The 18,765-nt window shown below is 41.6% G+C and overlaps 1 protein-coding gene across 4 annotated transcripts in view; it reads right to left on the reverse strand.

The window, feature by feature from the left end:
• VWA8 (von Willebrand factor A domain containing 8) overlaps window positions 1–18,765 on the reverse strand; it is a 408,658-nt gene that overhangs the window by 239,799 nt on the left and 150,094 nt on the right. For all 4 annotated transcript variants that reach the window (XM_060194755.1, XM_060194752.1, XM_060194753.1 and 1 more), the window contains exons 19-20: window positions 10,499–10,605; window positions 1,211–1,282 (exon numbers count right to left, since the gene is read on the reverse strand). In XM_060194755.1, coding sequence (XP_060050738.1) covers window positions 1,211–1,282; window positions 10,499–10,605 — 179 coding nt within the window. The remainder of the gene's footprint in view (window positions 1–1,210; window positions 1,283–10,498; window positions 10,606–18,765) is intronic.

The following is an 18,765-nucleotide window of genomic DNA, read 5'->3' on the forward strand; positions in this document are numbered from 1 at the left end:
AGTGCACATAGTATGCAGTGCAAGGATCCTGGTTCAAGCTGCTGTTCCCCACCTGCAGGGGGGGATTGCCACACAAGGGGTGAAACAGGTCTGCATGTGTCTATCTTTCTCTCTCTCTTTCTATCTTCTCTTTCTCTCTCAGTTTTTCTCCACCCTATCCTATAAATGAAAAAAAAAATGCCCTCCTAGAGCAGTGGATTTTTAGTACAGGCACCAAGTCCCAAGGATAACCCTGGAGGCAAAAAGGAAGTTAGGAAGTAAGGAAGGAAGGAAGTAAGGAAGGAAGGAAGGGAGGGAAAGAAAGAAAAAAGAAAAAGAACTTCCATCGGAATTCATTAGCGATTAGGAAGCATGAAAGAAAAACTTGAAACAGAATTTCAGTGTGTAAATACACTTTGAGTGCAGTACAAGCTCAAGTAACAGGCTTCTTAAGTAGACTCACTCAGGCAGAGGAAAGAATATCTAAACTACAAGATATAATTGGCTCACTTCCAATGTGTCCTGGAACCCCACCTCTCCAGAGTCCTAACCCACTAGGGAAATACAGAAACAGGCTGGTGGTATGGACCGACCTGTCAATGCCCATGACCAGAGGAGAAGCAATTACAGAAGCCAGACATTCCACTTTCTGCACCCCATAATGATCCTGGATCCATACTCCCAGAGGGATGTAGGGAAACTTCCAATGGAGGGTATGAGATATAGAACTTGGGTGGTGGGAATTGTATCCCTCTTATCCCACAATCTTGTCAATCATTATTAAATCACACACACACACACACACACACACACAGCAGTGGAAGCCTAACTGAGGACAAAGGGAAACTTCTGGGGAGTCGGAAGAGGGTGTGGTGGGCAGGTTGGAAGAGTGTTCACATGGAGCAAAGCAGAGGCATGGCTAATGGAGAGCAGTGCTCATAAACTATTATGTCAGTCCTGGTGATAAGTGAGGGTGAGCTGAGCTAAAGACAGACTTGGGGAAAAGAAGACACTTCAGAGGCATAGTGGGCAGGTCATGACAGGTGGGATGGGGGTCAATGGAATCCCAGAAATAATTCTAAAATTTAGAAGGTAGAAGATTTTCATCATTTCATTGCTGGGGTAAAAAAAAAAAAAAAGGCTCATTTCTAAAAACATATCCCAAGAAGACTTTTAAACAGTCACCAGCACCAGTTCATCAGTACCAAGATGCCAGCCATTTATAACTCACCTGGTTCCCCACCAGTAACAGGTGTTCTCCGAGAAGAAAGTCTTTGAGCATATCTTCCATCACTATCATGTGCTAGAGAAAAAGAACAACCAGGAGTTAATTGTATTTTGCCATAGTCAAGGTAAAGTGATAAAATTAACTATGAAGAAGTCTCTAAGAAAGTGGAAAGTGAATTATCACATACATATCAATGTTTGATTAAAAAGTGAATGTTTTAAGTGTAAGAAAGTTATGGAGCCAAAGTACTCACTGAAAACCTGCAAGAGTCCAGGTGAACAAAAGCACATCACTGGCTAATATTTCAAAAGCTCCTGTAATTCAACTCATTTCTTTTTTTTTTTTCCTTATTCTCTGTTGTTGGATAGGATAGAAAGAAATTGAGAGAGGAGAGGAAGACAGAGGGGAGAGAAAGACAGACACCTGCAGACCTGCTTCAACACTTGTGAGCCAGGGGCTCCAACTGGGATCATTGCACAGGTCCCTGTGCTTCACACCATGTGCACTGAACGTGCTGCATCAATCCCTTGTCAGCTATTAAATTGTGTAGAACTGGCATGTAATTTAGTAGAACATTTGAAAGAACACTTGCTAACCTAAATAATACAAAGGTTTTCTGGAATAACTAGAGATTACCAGTTCTTCTTCTTTTAATTGTTTTCATTATCTTTATTTATTTACTGGCTAGAAACAGCCAGAAATTGAGAGGTAAGGAGGTGATAGAGAGCGAGAGAGACAGAGAAACACCTGCAACCCTGCTTCACCACTCACAAAGCTTTCCCCCTGCAGGTGGGGGCTGGGGGCTCAAACCCAGGTCGTCCTTGAGCATTGTAATATGTGCGCCCAACCTGGTCTGCCACCACCTGGCCCCATTTTTTTTTTTTATTAAGCTAAAATGCTAGGATCTGAAAACATTAAGAGCTTTCTTACCATAGGATCTTTTTTTTTTTTAACATCTTTATACTAGTGGTTTAGTAATGGTTTATAAGGTTATAGGATTAGAGGGGGATAGTTCCACGCCACACTCACCACCAAAGTTCTGCATTGTCTTTAAGTGATTGTTATCTTTAGATTATGAAACAAAGTTCTCACGTTCCATATTTTCTACTCAAATTATGGTATGAAATAACAAATTAAAATTTTTCATAATAACGAGAGGAAGTTGCAGTGCTTTTTTGTATCTTAAAAAAATAATGCATGCATAAGTAGGTCTCAAAGGCTTCTGGAATGTATGGGGGGTGACCTAGTGCCTAAAATGATTAATATACCAATTCCTCCCTCCACTCTGCTTCAAATCAGTAACAATCACTTAAGTGCTGAATTTCCCTGTTTGGGGTGAGAGTAGGGCAAATACAGCTTCGCATCTAATATATGCTAGAAGTATTTCTTTTGTTATGTTTTGTTTAACTGGATTTATAGATTATTTTTGATATCTAGAACATCTTCCTTCAAAGCTTTTCAAAAAAAAAAGTTTTTTCCTCCTTCAAAATATAAATATTACATATATATAAATATATAAATATAAACATATATACAAATATAAACATATATAAATATGTTTATGTTGGTGGTACTGTTTTTAATGCTTTCAGCTATACAGTTAAGGTCGATTTTTAAGAAAGTAAGTGAAACATATTGATTTGCTGCCTATTTAGGCAACTCTAGGAATAAAAAGACATAATTAAAATTAAGCACTCTCGGGGAGTCGGGCTGTAGTGCAGCGGGTTAAGCGCAGGTGGCGCAAAACCAAGGACCGGCATAAGGATCCTGGTTCGAACCCCGGCTCCCCACCTGCAGGGGAGTCGCTTCACAGGCGGTGAAGCAGGTCTGCAGGTGTCTATCTTTCTCTCCTCCTCTCTGTCTTCCCCTCCTCTCTCCATTTCTCTCTGTCCTATCCAACAACTACTACAACAATAAAACAACAAGGGCAACAAAAGGGAATAAATAAATAAAATAAATATTAAAAAAAAAAAATTAAGCACTCTCTTAGACTAAGGTCACTGCTTGCATAATTACTTGCTTATATTTTTATTTAGGGTGCACAGTAAATAAAGTTGTATTTATTGTATTACATGTATAAGATTTCTCAGTTTTCTGCAAAGCACTCTCAGCCCCACCCTAGGTCTTCCTCCACCATCATGCACCAGGACTTGAAAGTCTGCTGGTGCTCCCGCCAACCACCATCATCTCCTCTTAACCTAGTCAAGTTAGTAGCACCTCATATCATTTTCTCTCCTTCCTTTACATTGTGCTCCAACTCTCAGCACAGTGCAAATCCTCTTTCTTGTCTCTGTTAGAGAACATGCTAAGGAACATATACCAGCATGCCAGGCTTGTATTTACCCTAAAACATATGCAACCCATAACCTAATTATTCCACATTGCTGGTAGACATGTAACTTCTTAAATATGGTTAGGTATCAATGGAGCCAAAACTTTAAGCCTCAGCCATTTGATACCTGATTAAATAAGGGGGTACTAGACCTGCTGACATTGCCTCCATAAATCTGCAAAGCTTCCCTGAGATATGTTACTTAATACAGAACTTAAAAGACTGTTAGTTAAAAGAGACTATGGCGGGGGCTGAGTAGCACAGTGGGTTAAGTGCACATGGCGCAAAGCGCAAGGACTGGTGCAAGGATCCCGGTTCTTCTTCTTCTAGCATTTGCCCTTCTTCCGTAGCCAGTCAACAGCGTCAGGTTGAGCCTGATGTAAAGTTTCGAGACCTCCTTTGAATCTGGAGAGGTGGCAGTCGTTGACTATGTGGGTCATAGTCTGTTCGAGCCCCCAGCACTCAACCTGGAGGGGGGTCGCTTCTCAAGCAGTGAAACAGGTCTGCAGATGTCTATCTTTCTCTTCTCCTGTCTTCCCCTCCTCTCTCCATTTCTCTCTGTCCTACCCAACAACAACAACAACAGCTATAACAACAATAACAACAAGGGCAACAAAACGGAAAAACAGCCTCTAGGAGCAGTGGATTCTTAGTGATGGCACCAAGCCCCAGTGGTAACCCTGGAGGCAACAAAAAGAGACTCTGGCAATCTATTATGGAGATTTTCCTACCTCATCTTGTTCCCTTTAAACACTACTTGTTCTTTATTTAAACAAACCATTGTAGTTCTTGCTAATTTAAACTCTTTTAGAATTCCTTTAATGTACCTTCTAACTACCTAATAAAAGCCAAAAGACTCCAGTGATCAACACTATAGGGTTTGTTGTCTTTGTAATGGACAGTAGCCATGTAAGCCACATGGGGCCCTAAGATTCCAGGCATGAGCCTTTGGGTGGTTATTTGAACATGAATTCAACATGAAGACTGAAGTCCCAGAGGATCACAGGGACAAAGCCACAGTCTACGTTTGTTGTTTCCAATAGACTAGGTGCTCCATGAGGAAGAATCAGCATCTTCCATCTTGCAAAAAGGAGCAAAGGTACAGGCACTCAGTACAGTAGTGAGTCCTCTCCTCTCAGTTCCCTCTGTGGATATTCCTCATGAAATTTTCACCTGGACAGTCACAAAAGCCTCTTAACTTATCTCTCTTGGCTTTGGTTTCAAGTTGTAGACATGAAAGCATGAAGGCAAAGACAGGAAAAGTAGAAATGTGCTTGAAATCTTCAATAGCTTTCATCACTTCTGAATAACATCTCTACTGCTGAATTACAAAGGTCCAGATGATCTTGTTGAGGGCAGAAATGTCAGGAAGTACCTGGGGGGAGAGATACTGCTGCACCATTCCGGAAGCCATGTTCTCCAGGCACATCTGTGTGCCTGGGGGAAGGAAACTGCTGCACAGAAAACAGGAATGGTGACAGGTGTGGTCTGAGAAAGTAAAGGTAGGGTTTAGGTGTTATAAGCTAGTCCTGTGGGTGTGGCTTCTCTTTCTGCCTAGGTGAACCCTGGTTATCGTGTGAGTAAGACCTCTGAGGGGCTTCTCTCTCTGCCTAACATGTAAATGTTCTCAATTTTCTTGAATAAAATTTAAAATTCCTGAAAATTAGGCTCTCTCCCCAATTCTTTGTTGAGATTATATATGACAAACTCTTAAACATGTGGGGGAACAAACTCAGCCTGTAATTTCCCCCAATACAACCTAACCCTAAACTCTCCATCAGCCTTGCCTCCTGTCATTCTGCCACAGGGGCCCATGGCTCCATGCCAGTGACAACTATAAGCAACCCCCTAAATGACCTATACTTTAGAGAGTCAACTCTGCAAAGGCTAATCTATCTGTTCTCTTGACTGAGAAATTCTTGCAAAATTTCCCAGTTAGCTTATATTCCAGGATTACTGCCATCAAGGACTATTGAACCTCCTCTATGCTATCATAGTAATCAACACAATTATTACAATGTGATCTTACTTGTCTGTCTCTTGTCAGTAGATTATGAGCAACTGGGGGCCTAAAGGTGTGCAAGTGTGTTAACTTCTATATTCTAATACCTTAGGACAAGGTTTGACACATGGTAGACATTTAATCTTTTATTTTTTTCAAATCTAAAAATCCTTTGGTTTATTAAAAAGCAATTAATCTCTCTTTCCTAAATTTCTCCTCCTTGCTACAGCAGGTACTCTATTTAAATGTGGCATGTCTAATGAAATAATACTCCTGATTATAGTGCCAGGGGAGACAACACAATAGTTATGCAACAGGCTTTCATGCCTGAGACCTAGAAGTTTCCCAACTAGCACCATCATAAGTCAGCATTGAGCAATACACCAGTTAAAAAAGTGAGAAGGGGTAGACTGACTCTTGGGGGCCAGGTGATGATACATCCAGTTTAGTGCAAACACTACCATGCACAAAGATTCAGGTTCAAGCCCCCAGTCCCAACCTGCAGGGAAGAAGCTTCACAAGTGGTAAAGCAGTGCTACAGGGCTGGCACACTCTCTCCCCCCACCTCCCTCCGCCAAGCCTCCTCTCCACGTCCCTTTTTTCCTCTTAATTGCTCTGTCCTAACAAATCAGTAAAAAAAAAAAAAAAAAAAAAAAAAAGGAACCTTGATTGTGAACATTGCAAATATTATTCATTTTTTCATTGAACCATTTAACACATATATTTACTCAGCAGGCACTGAGTTTCAGGTTTCTATGCTATTTGCTAGAGATTAAAAATAAAGGAAACACAGATTTTTTAATTTTGTTTTTGTCTTAGTGGCATAAAAAACAATAAAACCACATTTTAAAAGTTTCAGAATAAAAATGAACAGAACTGTAGGTATTATACTCCCAGATTTCAAATTGTATTAGGGTCATTGTAATCAAAACTGCCTGTTACCGGAACAACAACAGACACACTGATGAGTGGCATAGAACTGAGAGTCCAGAAATAAGTCCCCACAACCATAGACATCTAATCTTCAACAAAGGTACCTAGACTATTAAATTGGGAAATAAGAGTCTCTTCAAGAAATGGTGTTGGAAAAATTGGGGTTGAAACATGCAGAAGAATGAAACTGAACCACTACATTTCAGTAGACAAAGAATTAAGTTCCAAATGGACTGAGGACTTGGATGTTAGACCAGAAACTATCAAATACTTAGAGGAAAACATTGGCAGAACTCTTTCCCATCTAAATTTTAAAGGTATCTTCAATGATACAAATCCAATTGTAAAGAAGGCTCAAATGAAAATAAAACAATGGGACTACATCAAATTAAAAAGCTTCTGCACAGCAAAAGAAACCACCACCCAAACAAAGAGACCCCTCACTGAATGGGAGAAGATCTTCACATGCCATAGATCTGACAAGAGGCTAATAACCAAAATATATAGAGAGCTCACAAACCTCAGCAACAACAACAAAAATGGCCCCATCCAAAAATGGGGAGAGGATATGAACAGACTATTCACCACAGAAGAGATCCAAAAAGCCAACAGACATATTTTTAAAATGCTCTAAGTCACTGTTTGTCAGAGAAATGCAAATAAAGACAACAATGAAATACCACTTCAATTCTGTGAGAATGTCATACACCAGAAATGAGAACAACAAATGCTGGAGAAACTATGGGGACAAAGGAACCCTCTTGCACTGTTCGTGAGAATGTAAATTGATCCAACCCTTGTGGAGAGGAGTCTAGAGTATTCTCAGAAGGCTAGAAATGGACCTACTCTGGGACCAGACAAATTTTCTCTTGGGGATATATCCAAAGGAACCAAACACATGCATCCAAATATATTTGTGCATAACTATGTTCATCAGCAAAATTTATAATAGCCAAAACCTGGAAGCAACCTAGGTTTCCAATAAAGATAAGGGGCTAAGTTGTATATACACAATGGAATACTGCTCAGCTATTAAAAATGGTGAATTCACTTTCTTCACCTCATCTGGGATGGAGCTTGAAGGAATTATGTTAAATGAGATAAGCCAGAAAGAAAAGGATGAATCTCACTCATAGAAAGAAGTTGAAAAATAAGAACAGAAGGGAAAACACAAAGCAGAACTTGGACTGGAGTTGGTGTACTGCACCAAAGTAAAAGACTCTGGGGTGGGTGAGTGGGTGGGTGGGGGGTCAGGTTCTGGAACATGATGGCAGAGAACCTAGTGGGGGTTGTATTGTTATGTGGAAAACTGGCAAATGTTATACATGTACAAACTATCGTATTTACTGTCAACTGTAAAATATTAATCCCTCAATAATGAAATTAATGAAAAATAAGAACAGAAGGGAAAACACAAAGCAGGACTTGGACTGGAGTTGGTGTTCTGCACCAAAGTAAAGGGCTCTGGGGTGGAGGTGGGGGGAGTGTTCAGAGACTGGAACATGATGGTGGATAAGGAACTAGGTGGGAGGTTAGGGTGTTATGTGAAAAACAAAGAAACATTACACATGTACCAACTACTGTATTCTACTGTTGACTGTAAACCATTAATCCCCTCAATAAAGTAAAAAAAAAAATCAGTTTCAACCAATTTGATGAAGGTACCACTAAGCATAGAACAGGGAAGTACAGAGGTATTTAGACATGTAAGAGACAGTGAAGATTTCTGGTTCAAAGATGCATAAAAGGAAACAGTGATGTCTACAGCAGGAGAAGATGCAATCCAGTCACTGCTACTAGAGCTGGTGTAGTTAAAAATGTCAGCTGATGAATGGTTAACTCCCAATGCTTTATGAAGAGGGGCACAGCTGGAGACAGGCTGCAGGAAAGGCCTTGGGCACTGTGTAAAGTTCACAGCAGTCCTGCAGTCCCCAATAAATACCATGGCAACAGAGATTGCATTCGAGGGCACAGTGGCCCTCCCTGTCACTCAGATTCCTACGCTCATACACTGTGAAAAAGCTTCCCAACCTTTGCTACTGGGGTTGGGGAGCAGGGGAAGTTTTCACATATAAGAGAGCTTCCTAATTTTTTTCTTTACTGCTTTCTACTACCTGAGCAGGTCATGAGATCATCAAAGCTTGCAAGAAGTGTACTTTCCCTCACAGTCACATTATTATTTCTCTTTGATACCTAAGGTTTTTTTTTCCTTCTGTGTCTGAAAAAAAAAAATTGTGTTTTTGTTCATTTGTCAATGGTTTGTATCAAAGCATTAATGCTAGGAAGAAGACTGGTGCTGACTTTAGTTCATGAGCAATAGCATAGATGCAAAGCATATCCAGGTATGCTTTTTTCTAAGCGACACTGTGCAGAGAGCTCTAAGTTCGATGTCATAGTAATTATTATTTAGACAGATTTCAAAATATTTAACAGAGATTTTTATTGAGAAAGAAATATTTGCCTTGATAGGATCTATGCTGTCAATGTAATAATGTAGGGGTGTGAATTACTGAGTAAATTACTGAATTGTGAAAAGGACAGGGATAATGGCAGATGAAAAGATGAAAAAGGAATTTTAATTTGTTGAACTCCCCCCCCCCCCCAGGGTTATTGCTGGGCTCGGTGCCTGCACCATGAATCCACTGCTCCTGGAGACCATTTTTCCCCCTTTTTGTTGTAGCCTCGTTGTGGTTATTATTATTGCCATTGTTGATGTTGTTCATTGTTGGATAGGACAGAGAGAAATGGAGAGAGGAGGGGAAGACAGAGAAGGGGAGAGAAAGACACCTGCAGACCTACTTCACCGCCTGTGAAGCGACTCCCCTGCAGGTGGGGAGCCAGGGGCTCGAACCGGGATCCTTACGCCCGTCCCTGTGCTTTGGCCATATGCACTTAGCCCACTGCGCCACCGCCTGATCCCCAAACTTCTTAAATAGTGAAAACAATAAGTAGAAGTTCTTCTAACCCAATTTATAAATATAGGGTTGTCATTTATATACAGATTAGTAACCAAATCCTACAGAAAACTCAGTGTTTTGTCATAAAAATACTACTTGATGGGAAATAGAAGGGGACATTTTGTGTTATGGGTAATGTTCTCTGGAAAAAAAAAATCTTACTACAGTGGACACATATACAATAAAGGCACACTGTTATCTCTGTGTCTTTGTGGGAGGCATATAATTACTAGTTAGAGAATTATCTATCTTAAAAAAATTGGAAAAACACTAGGAATATTCAAGAAAAGGGGAGGGTTGTAAAGAATAGGATGAAAAGATACTTGTCTGAACTACTGAAATGATTTAACAGGACAGTAAAATGAGAGGATGAGTTGAGAGAGTGTGTGTGTTTCGAAGTCCTTCTACATGTGCTATTTCACTACTCCTGGTCAGCCTTTTCATTTATAGAGAAAGACATAGGAGACAAGGCAAGGGAGACACACCACAGCACCAGAACTTTCCCCAGTGCCATAAAACCTCCCATGGAGTGCCCTGACTCAAACCTGTACCATGTCCTTGGCAAAGCATATGCCCTCTATTTTGTTTTAAGTGTATTGATTTTATTTACTGGAAAGATAAGGTATGTGCACAAATAAAATTTATTCTTCTAAATCACATCAGTAACTGCCACTTTTCAAGTATCTTTGAAAATAGTAATTTTAGGGGCTGAGTGGTAGCACAGCTCTTTAAGAGCGCACATGTTACAATGCACAAGGTCCCAGGTTCAAGTCCCCAGTCCCCACCCACCAGAGGGAAGCTTCACAAGCAGTGTAGCAGTACTGCAGGTGTCTCTCTCTCCTTATCTCCCCTTCCTTCTCAATTTCTGTCTCTATCCAATAAATAAAGCTTTTTAAAATAATAATAATTTTCAACTTTATAATGCCCTAATAGAAAATAATTCAACACTTCATCTTGGCATCGTCTGAACTTATAAGCAAATCACAAAGGCGTAGTTTCATCTGAGACAGATGAGCTATCACAACCAAAGTGGTGGTTTATCCATGAATGCGAAGCAAGGCTCTCACCTGAATGTTGTCATAGAAGAGAACATCAGGTACTTTCATTTTCTCATGGGCGTTATAGACCGGCGCACTAACAGCTCCAATCCTCAGAGATCCAGATGTCACTTCACCTATATAGTGCACATGGGGTGGAGAATTACTCACTATATCCACCTCAGACAAACCCAGTCCAACCCATCCAGAAAGCAATATAGCTTCTTTGCCAGCTCACTGGCTCTGAGAAGCTTTAATTAAACCTCTAAAGGAAATTGTTGTGAAGGTAGTCATACAGTGCTAAAGTTCTACACAGGAAGCTCTTCCAAAATATAATAAATTCCCAACCAAAAACAGGTGTGTACTCCTATGTTCATAGCAGCATAATTCATAATACCTAAAACCTGGAAGCAACCCAGGTGCCCAACAACAGATGAGTGGTTGAGAAAGCTGTGGTATATATACACAATGGAATACTATGCAGCTATCAAGAACAAGGAACCCACCTTCTCTGACCCATCTTGGACAGAGCTAGAAGGAATTATGTTAAGTGAGCTAAGTCAGGAAGATAAAGATGAGTATGGGATGATCCCACTCATCAACAGAAGTTGAGGAAGAAGACCTGAAAGGGAAACTAAAAGCAGGACCTGATCAAATTGTAAGTAGGGCACCAAAGTAAAAACCCTGTGGTGAGGGGTAGACATGCAGCTTCCTGAGCCAGTGGGGGGTGGGAGTGGGTGGGAGGGATGGGTCACAGTCTTTTGGTGGTGGGAATGGTGTTTATGTACACTCCTAGTAGAATGTAGTCATATAAATCACTAGTTAATTAATATGAGAGGGGGAAAATTAATTGTATGTCTCGAAGTTTTTTAAAACACAGACTGAATCTTTTTAATATATAGGCTGTGTATTTGATAGGCGGACTCTCTCAAAAGCCTAGACCAAGTAGATCAGAAACATCCAATAGCACAGCTATTGGTACCACAAGATACTGGGTACTGTACAGCAAACCATAACAAAAGGACTTTTCAAAGTTAACCCAATTAACAAATAATGTGATGATAACATTAACTATCAATTGTCTTTTTGAACCCTAAGACAGCAGGAACCTCACATCTCCACTATAGAGCCTCTACTTCCTCCAGTTCTGGAACCCTTGGATAGGGCCCACTTTCCCGTATGCCTCTCCCAATCCATATCAAATAATATTGCATCCGCCGATCACAACCTAACCAACGCAACGATTGCCACCTCAAAATGCTTCACTTCAGACTGTGTCCAGAGACTTCACGTGTGGAATGACAACCCTTCAGCTTCATTACTCGGGTGAGACCTTTCCTTTCATAGTATACTCTAATTTCATCTCAGGTGGTTCACTTTCTAACCAAGTCCCAAAACCTAGATATACACCAGTTTCTGTGAGAGAGAGCATATGTTCACATGTATCCATAAACTACTGCAAAATATATACCTGAAAGCAGAAGTACACTAGAGTTTGCAGTGAATATCCCCCTAACACTTCCTCTCCACTATTCCAAGCTTTGGGTCCATGATTGCTAAACAATTTGTTTGGCTTTGTATGTTAACTCTCTTTTCAGCCACCAGGTTCCGGATGCTAGCAAGATGCCGGTCAGGCTTCCCTGGACTGAAGACCCCACCAATGTGTCCTGGAGCTCAGCTTCCCCAGAGACCCACCCTACTAGGGAAAGAGAGAGGCATACTGGGAGTATGGACCGACCAGTCAATGCCCATGTTCAGCGGGGAAGCAATTACAGAAGCCAGACTTTCCACCTTCTACAACCCACAATGACCCTGGGTCCATGCTTCCAGTGGGATAGAGAGTGGGATATGGAGATTGGGTGGTGGGAATTGTGTGGAGTTGTGCCCCTCCTACCCTATGGTTTTGTTAATTTATCCCTTCTTAAATAAAAAAAAATATATATATATAATAAATTCTACTTGATAAAATGGATCTAGCAAACAGCATTGATAAAATTGAGAGTAGGGACAAACTACCTGGAACGCGATCAAGCCACTGTCAGAAGTGGCTTCATATCATTATTATTATTTATATCACTTTATATAAGTGACCAATATCATTATTGGTCAGAGATGATAAAAAAATATTGGGCTGACACAATCTTCCATGTTTTTCCATGCAAAAATGTGTCATGACTTTTTCAGACATCCCAATATTAGCCAAGTATGCACCCCAAAGTTCCCAAGTACCTTGACATCATTTTAAAGCTCCTACACAGTAGAGAAGCTAGCAAAGAAATGCCATAGAGCTGTACGCAAGAAATACAGAAGAGCCAAACCACTCGGACTCTCAGTGACTAGTCTCAGTGATGGTCCAGATTTGTACTTTCAAACCAGTGTCCCTGGAGAGATACACAGCTATGCTGAGATTAGTATTGTACCATCAACCAGCTATGTTAAATGGTTGGTCTGAAATACAGTAAAAGCTCCTTGATGCTAGAAACTAGGTAATTTCTTAAAGTCCAGGAATAACTCTTAAGATACATATTTTTTTTTACTTTGAAACATTGTAATTCGACACCTTTTTTAGTGACCATAATTCTATCTTATGATTTTATAATCACAAGTTAAGAATTAACAAAATATAATTTTTATAAACATAATATCAATACTTATCAAAAATCCATACATAGCTAATAAGTGGTCATAATGTGCATAACTTAAGTATATATAATACAGTATGTGCTATCATATATATGTGCATATATCACATATTTCTTATGTGTTCACCATCTGACATACTGTAAGCCAATAATCATAGCATTAACAGTAGTTTCTTCATATCTGGGAGCCTCTCTCTGCCTTGATCCAGCTCTCTAGTTCTATTCTCAACTCTGACACCATCTTCCCAGACAATATATCTGGGCAATCTGCATGTTAGCTATCAGGCTCAGGCAAAAAACTACTGAAGTCATGAGCCACTTAGAATATACCTAAAATAGACTTCCTAGCTTCTTCAAACATAAAGACTCTTAGTTGCAACTGCTCTGTTCTTACCTCTAGGTTCCTGATTATTAAACAATTTGTTCTGCTTTATAGCTTAGTGCTTTTCAGCCACCAAGTTGCGGATTCCACCATGATGCTAACCTGACTTCCTTGAGCAGACAACCTTACCAATGTGTCCTAGAACCCCAACTCCCCAGAGTCCTAGCCCACTAGGGAAAGATAGAAACAGGCTGGGGGTATGGATCAACCTGTCAACACCCATGACCAGAGGAAAAGCAGTTATAAAAACCAGACCTTCCACCTTCTGTACACCATAAAGAATATTCTTTATCCCAGAGGGGATAAAGAATAGGGAAATATTGGGGGTCGGGCGGTGGCGCAGTGGGTTAAGCGCATGTGGCGCAAAGCGCAGGGACCGGCATAAGGATCCCGGTTCGAGCCCCTGGCTCCCCACCTGCAGGGGAGTCGCTTCACAGGCGGTGAAGCAGGTCTGCAGGTGTCTATCTTTCTCTCCCCTTCTCTGTCTTCCCCTCCTCTCTCCATTTCTCTCTGTCCTATCCAACAATGAATTGCATCAACAAGAGCAATAATAATAACCACAACGAAGCTACAACAAGGGCAACAAAAGGGGGGAAAAATGGCCTCCAGGAGCGGTGGATTCATGGTGCAGGCACCGAGCCCAGCAATAACCCTGGAGGAGGAAAAAAAAAAAAAAAAAGAATAGGGAAATATCCCCAATGGATGGGATGGGATATGGAATTCTGGTGGAGAGGATTATATGGAATTGTACCATTATCCTACAATCTTGCTAATCATTATTAAGTAAATAAAAAGCAGTAGTCACAGGTATAGGAGAAGTGGCAATCACAACAGAAGCTATCATTTCTTGTGGCTAGTCTATAGCTCAGAGATCAAACTGGAGCTTCAACTCACTGATATTTTTCTCCTGTCTTTCCAGGTAATTCTCTTAATTAGACAAGAATTATCAGGAAGTCAGGAACAACATAAACTAAGTAATTTGCTTTAAATCACTTGACTAGTATGAGCAGAGTTAAAAAACAACATGCACTGGTTTTTTGTTTTTTTTGTGTGTGTGTGTTTTTTTTTTGTTTTTTTTTTTTTTTTTTTGCTTCCAGGGTTATTGCTGGGGCTCGGTGCCTGCACTATGAATCCACTGCTCCCGAAGGCCATTTTTCCCCTTTTGTTGCCCTTGTTGTTGTTATTGTTGCCATCGCTGTTCTTGCTATTTTGTTTGTTTTTGAGGTAACTTTACTGAGGGATCACAGTGAAATTGAGGGGGGCTTGATGAGATAAAATGGCTGCTGTGCCTCCACCTCTAGCCTTTGGCCTTCATCTTCCTGTTGGGGGCCCTAGGGGCCAAGGACTTGGGGGGCCCCCTACTTCCCAGGGGGGTCTTCCCGGTGGGGGCTGCTGGCTCCTTGGGAGCCTGGAACCAACCTTGGCTTGTGGCCCCAGACCAACCTCCCAGGCAGCAGCCTCCTTGGGGAGGTATCTTCTGCTTGCTGGCGGTGGCCTGGGTGCCCTGACTCCCAGCATTGGTCTTCCTGCTTGCTTAGCCATGCTGCCTGTGGCCTTCACCTTCCCCATAGACGGAGCCTTAGAGACCTGGCCTGACAGCGGAAAGCACTTGGAGGGGGGCTTCTCCTTGGTTTTGCTGGACAGGGAGGACGCTGTGCCTGGCCTCCCTGTCCTTTGGGATGCAAACCCCCACTCCCACCCCCCCATCCCAGCCCAGCCTAGGCGGGGTCAGGAGGGACTGTACTGGCTGTACTGGGGTTCCCAAGCTGCTTGGGGGCCTTCCCCTCGGGAGCTGGCTTGGAGGTTGCTGTGGTAGCCTTGCCTGGCTTCCTGGACACTCCCCTGGCCCTGACTGTGCTGGGGAGGGCCCTTCTTGGGCTGGTCTGGCTTCTGAGGGGTACTTGTTGAATAGGACAGAGAGAAATTGAGAGAGGAGGGGAAGACAGAAAAATAGACAACAGACCTCCTACAGCCCTGCAGGTAGGGAGCTGAAGGTTTCAATGGGGATCGGTGTTGTTAAAATTCCGAAGGCTCTTGCCGGGCCGGCTAGCTTCACGGGCGGGTAACAGAGACGCGGAGACAGTGGCTGGGCAGGGCAGCTGTATTTCTTTTTTCAGGAACAACGATTCATAAACTAAGACAAACTAATCACCAAACAGAACTCTGCTGTCTCTTTGCGGCGGCGCAAGCACTCTCTCTCTTACTCTGGAACTCAGGAACTCTCCAACTCTGGAACTCTGAAACTATGGAACTCAGGAACTCTCTGACTCAGGAACCCTCTCTCAGGGTTCCTTGGGGCGGGGCCAAGCAGGCCCTCGAAATTAACAGGACTCATCCAATTCTCTTGGCGGGGGAAGGCTAGAACAAACCAATGTAAAGCATACGACAGATCGGCACATGAGCCCTTGTACTTTGGGTCATGTGTACTTAACCCACTGCACTACGGTCCGGAGCTCCCATGTACTGCTGATATACTATCCTCCAGATGAAGCAAGTTCAAGTCTTTGATTCCAAAAAATATTCAATTGTGTGGAAGTAACATAGCAAGCAGATAAGTAATTACAATGTCAAAAACTCCCCACCATCACTACCCTGGGTCCATACTCCCAGAGAGATAGAGAATGGGAAAGCTACCAGGGGAGGGGATGGGATATGGAGATCAGGTGGTAGGAATTCTGTGGAACTGTACCCCTCTTATCCTATGGTTTTGTTAATATCTCCTTTCTTAAACAAACAAACAAAAAAAACCCTACAATTCCATCAGCTTCCCCACCCAGTTAGCTTTCTCCTGCTCACTCTCTTCCGTGCTACTTGGCCATATGAGGCGCAGCTCTATGACCCCACACCCCGGGTACTTGCTGCTGCTGCTAGGCCCAGCATGCAAACTGCACCCTGCAGCCTGCTCACAGCCTGGCTCCTGGAGTGCAGTGGGCTCCTTTGACCTGGAGGCTGCCTGCTGGCCCTGAGCCCTGCTCTATTTTGCTCTGCTCTCTGTACCCACCAGGTTCCAAATGCCAGCATGATGGCAACCAGACTTCCCTGGACAGACGATCTCACTAATGTGTCCTGGAGCTCCACTTCTCCAGAACCCTACCCTACTAGGGAAAGAGAGAGGCAGGCTGGGAGTATGGATCACCCAGTCAATGCTCATGTTCAGCTGGGAAGCAATTACAGAAGCCAGACCTTCCACCTTCTGCATCCCACAATGACCTTGGGTCTGTACTCCCAGAGGGATAAAGAATAGGAAAGCTATGGGATACAGAGTTCTGGTGGTAGGAATTGTGTGGAGTTGTACCCCTCTTGTCCTATGGTTTTGTTAATGTCTCCTTTTTTAAATAAATAAAAAATAATAATAATTAAAAAAAAAACTGAGCTGTCACCCCATTTCATCATTGCTGAGTGCTACACATTTGCTAAAGAGTCACTTCTTCTTTCAACAGATCCCAGCAATTTTGCTTTGGTTTTTTTGTTGGTTTATTTGTTTTTTAACCTCAGCACTGCACAGCTCTGGCATATGGTGCTGCTGGAAACTGAACCTGGGGATTCAGAGTCTCAGGTATGAAAGTCTTCTGTATAACCATTATGCTATCAGGTCCCTGTCCATTTTGCCCATTTTGCTTTAGTTTAGAAATTCTTTTTAAAAAATTTTTTTTTATTTATATAAAGGAAACTGACAAAACCATAGGATAACAGAGATACAACTTCGCACAGTTCCCACCTCCAGAACTCGGTATCCCATCCCCTCCCCTCCCCTGATAGCTTTCCTATTCGTTAACCCTCTGGGAGTATGGACCCAAGATCATTGTGGGATGCAGAAGGTTTAGTTTAGAAATTCTATGGGAAAGGAAAGCCATGGGCTGTCAGGTTTAGAATGTACTATGTACTTATTACATTCAGTCTCTGAAATAGATCCACTATAACAGAGTGAAGGTGAAGACCTGGATTGTGGTAGTGAACTTACTATATGCTTTTCTGTTGAAGTGACAACACAGAATTCTAGCTTCAAGCAGCATCTTCCAACCATTTACACTTCCATTTATGGAATGTTTCTATTCAGAGACACCACATTTCAGGGCAATTTAATTCAGTCAAGCAATGATTATTACTAGAGTTGCAAGCTAGAAAACAGTCCTTTGCTTTGATTCAATACACCAAAGTTTCACTTTGGAAAACAGCTTCATACAGACCATCTGGTGCACTAGCTGATATGCTAGCATATTATTTGGAGGGAGATCACTGTGGAAAACCAAATCCCCATCAGAAGACTGATTAGTGAATATGGGAGTTGAACACACAGAATGGACAAAATAGCCTCTCTATAAGAGAAATGGCTTTAAAGACTAATGGAATCAATCTCCTTACAGGTTACAGAACTCAATCAAGCAACACTCTGAGTACATGTGTCTCAAGAGTCATTCTGGTTCAAGGAGTTACAATCTTACCCTAAGAAAAAAGTAATCTTGCTTCCCTAATGCCAAATTCATGTTTCCATATGGTAGATTAAAGAACATTTCCTACTAGCACACCCAGTTGAGTAAACATGCTACCATGTGCAAGGATCTGGATTCAAGCCTCTTGTTCTCACCTGCAGGCAGAAGCTTTACAAGTGTTGAAGCATTGTTTTGGGTATCTCTTTCTCCTTTGTATCCCACACTTCCCATTCAAGTTCTCTCTGTCCTATCAAACAGATGAAAAATAAAAAAGAACAGCTCCAAAGAGAGTCACAATGGCTTCTTCAGATGTGTTCATATCTTTGGGGTTTTCTAAATATTTTAATTAAAAATTATCACCTCAAAAAACAAGAGAAATTTTCACTAAAGATTAGAGCTTTTATAAAAAAGTGTCAGAGGGGCCAGGTGGTTGAGCTCACATGTTACAATGCACAAGGACCCAGGTTCAAGGCCCTGGTTTACACCTGCAAGGGGAAAGCTTCGTGAGTGGTAAAGCAGTATTGTGGGTGTCTCTGTCTCTTTCCCTCCCTATCTCCCATCTCAATTTCTCTCTGTTCTATGAAAATAAAATAAAGTTCAAAAAATAAAAATAAATGCTTTTTAAAAAATAAAGAGTTAGACTTTCTTCTAACTCAAAGTTATATTTATAGTTTTATTTCATATAAAACTCAAAGTTATATTTCTGGAAGAAAACTACCACAAAAAGTAATAGGGGTGGAAATGGAATGTGTGAGACTGCACAAAGTGGTACTGTATTATTTCAGGTTGCTCTAACCTGGCACAGTTTCCTAGATGTGTCTCAGTGAACTTAGACTAAAATTG

This window comes from Erinaceus europaeus, chromosome 7 (genome assembly GCF_950295315.1).
Source record: "Erinaceus europaeus chromosome 7, mEriEur2.1, whole genome shotgun sequence".
Taxonomy (NCBI): domain Eukaryota; kingdom Metazoa; phylum Chordata; class Mammalia; order Eulipotyphla; family Erinaceidae; genus Erinaceus; species Erinaceus europaeus.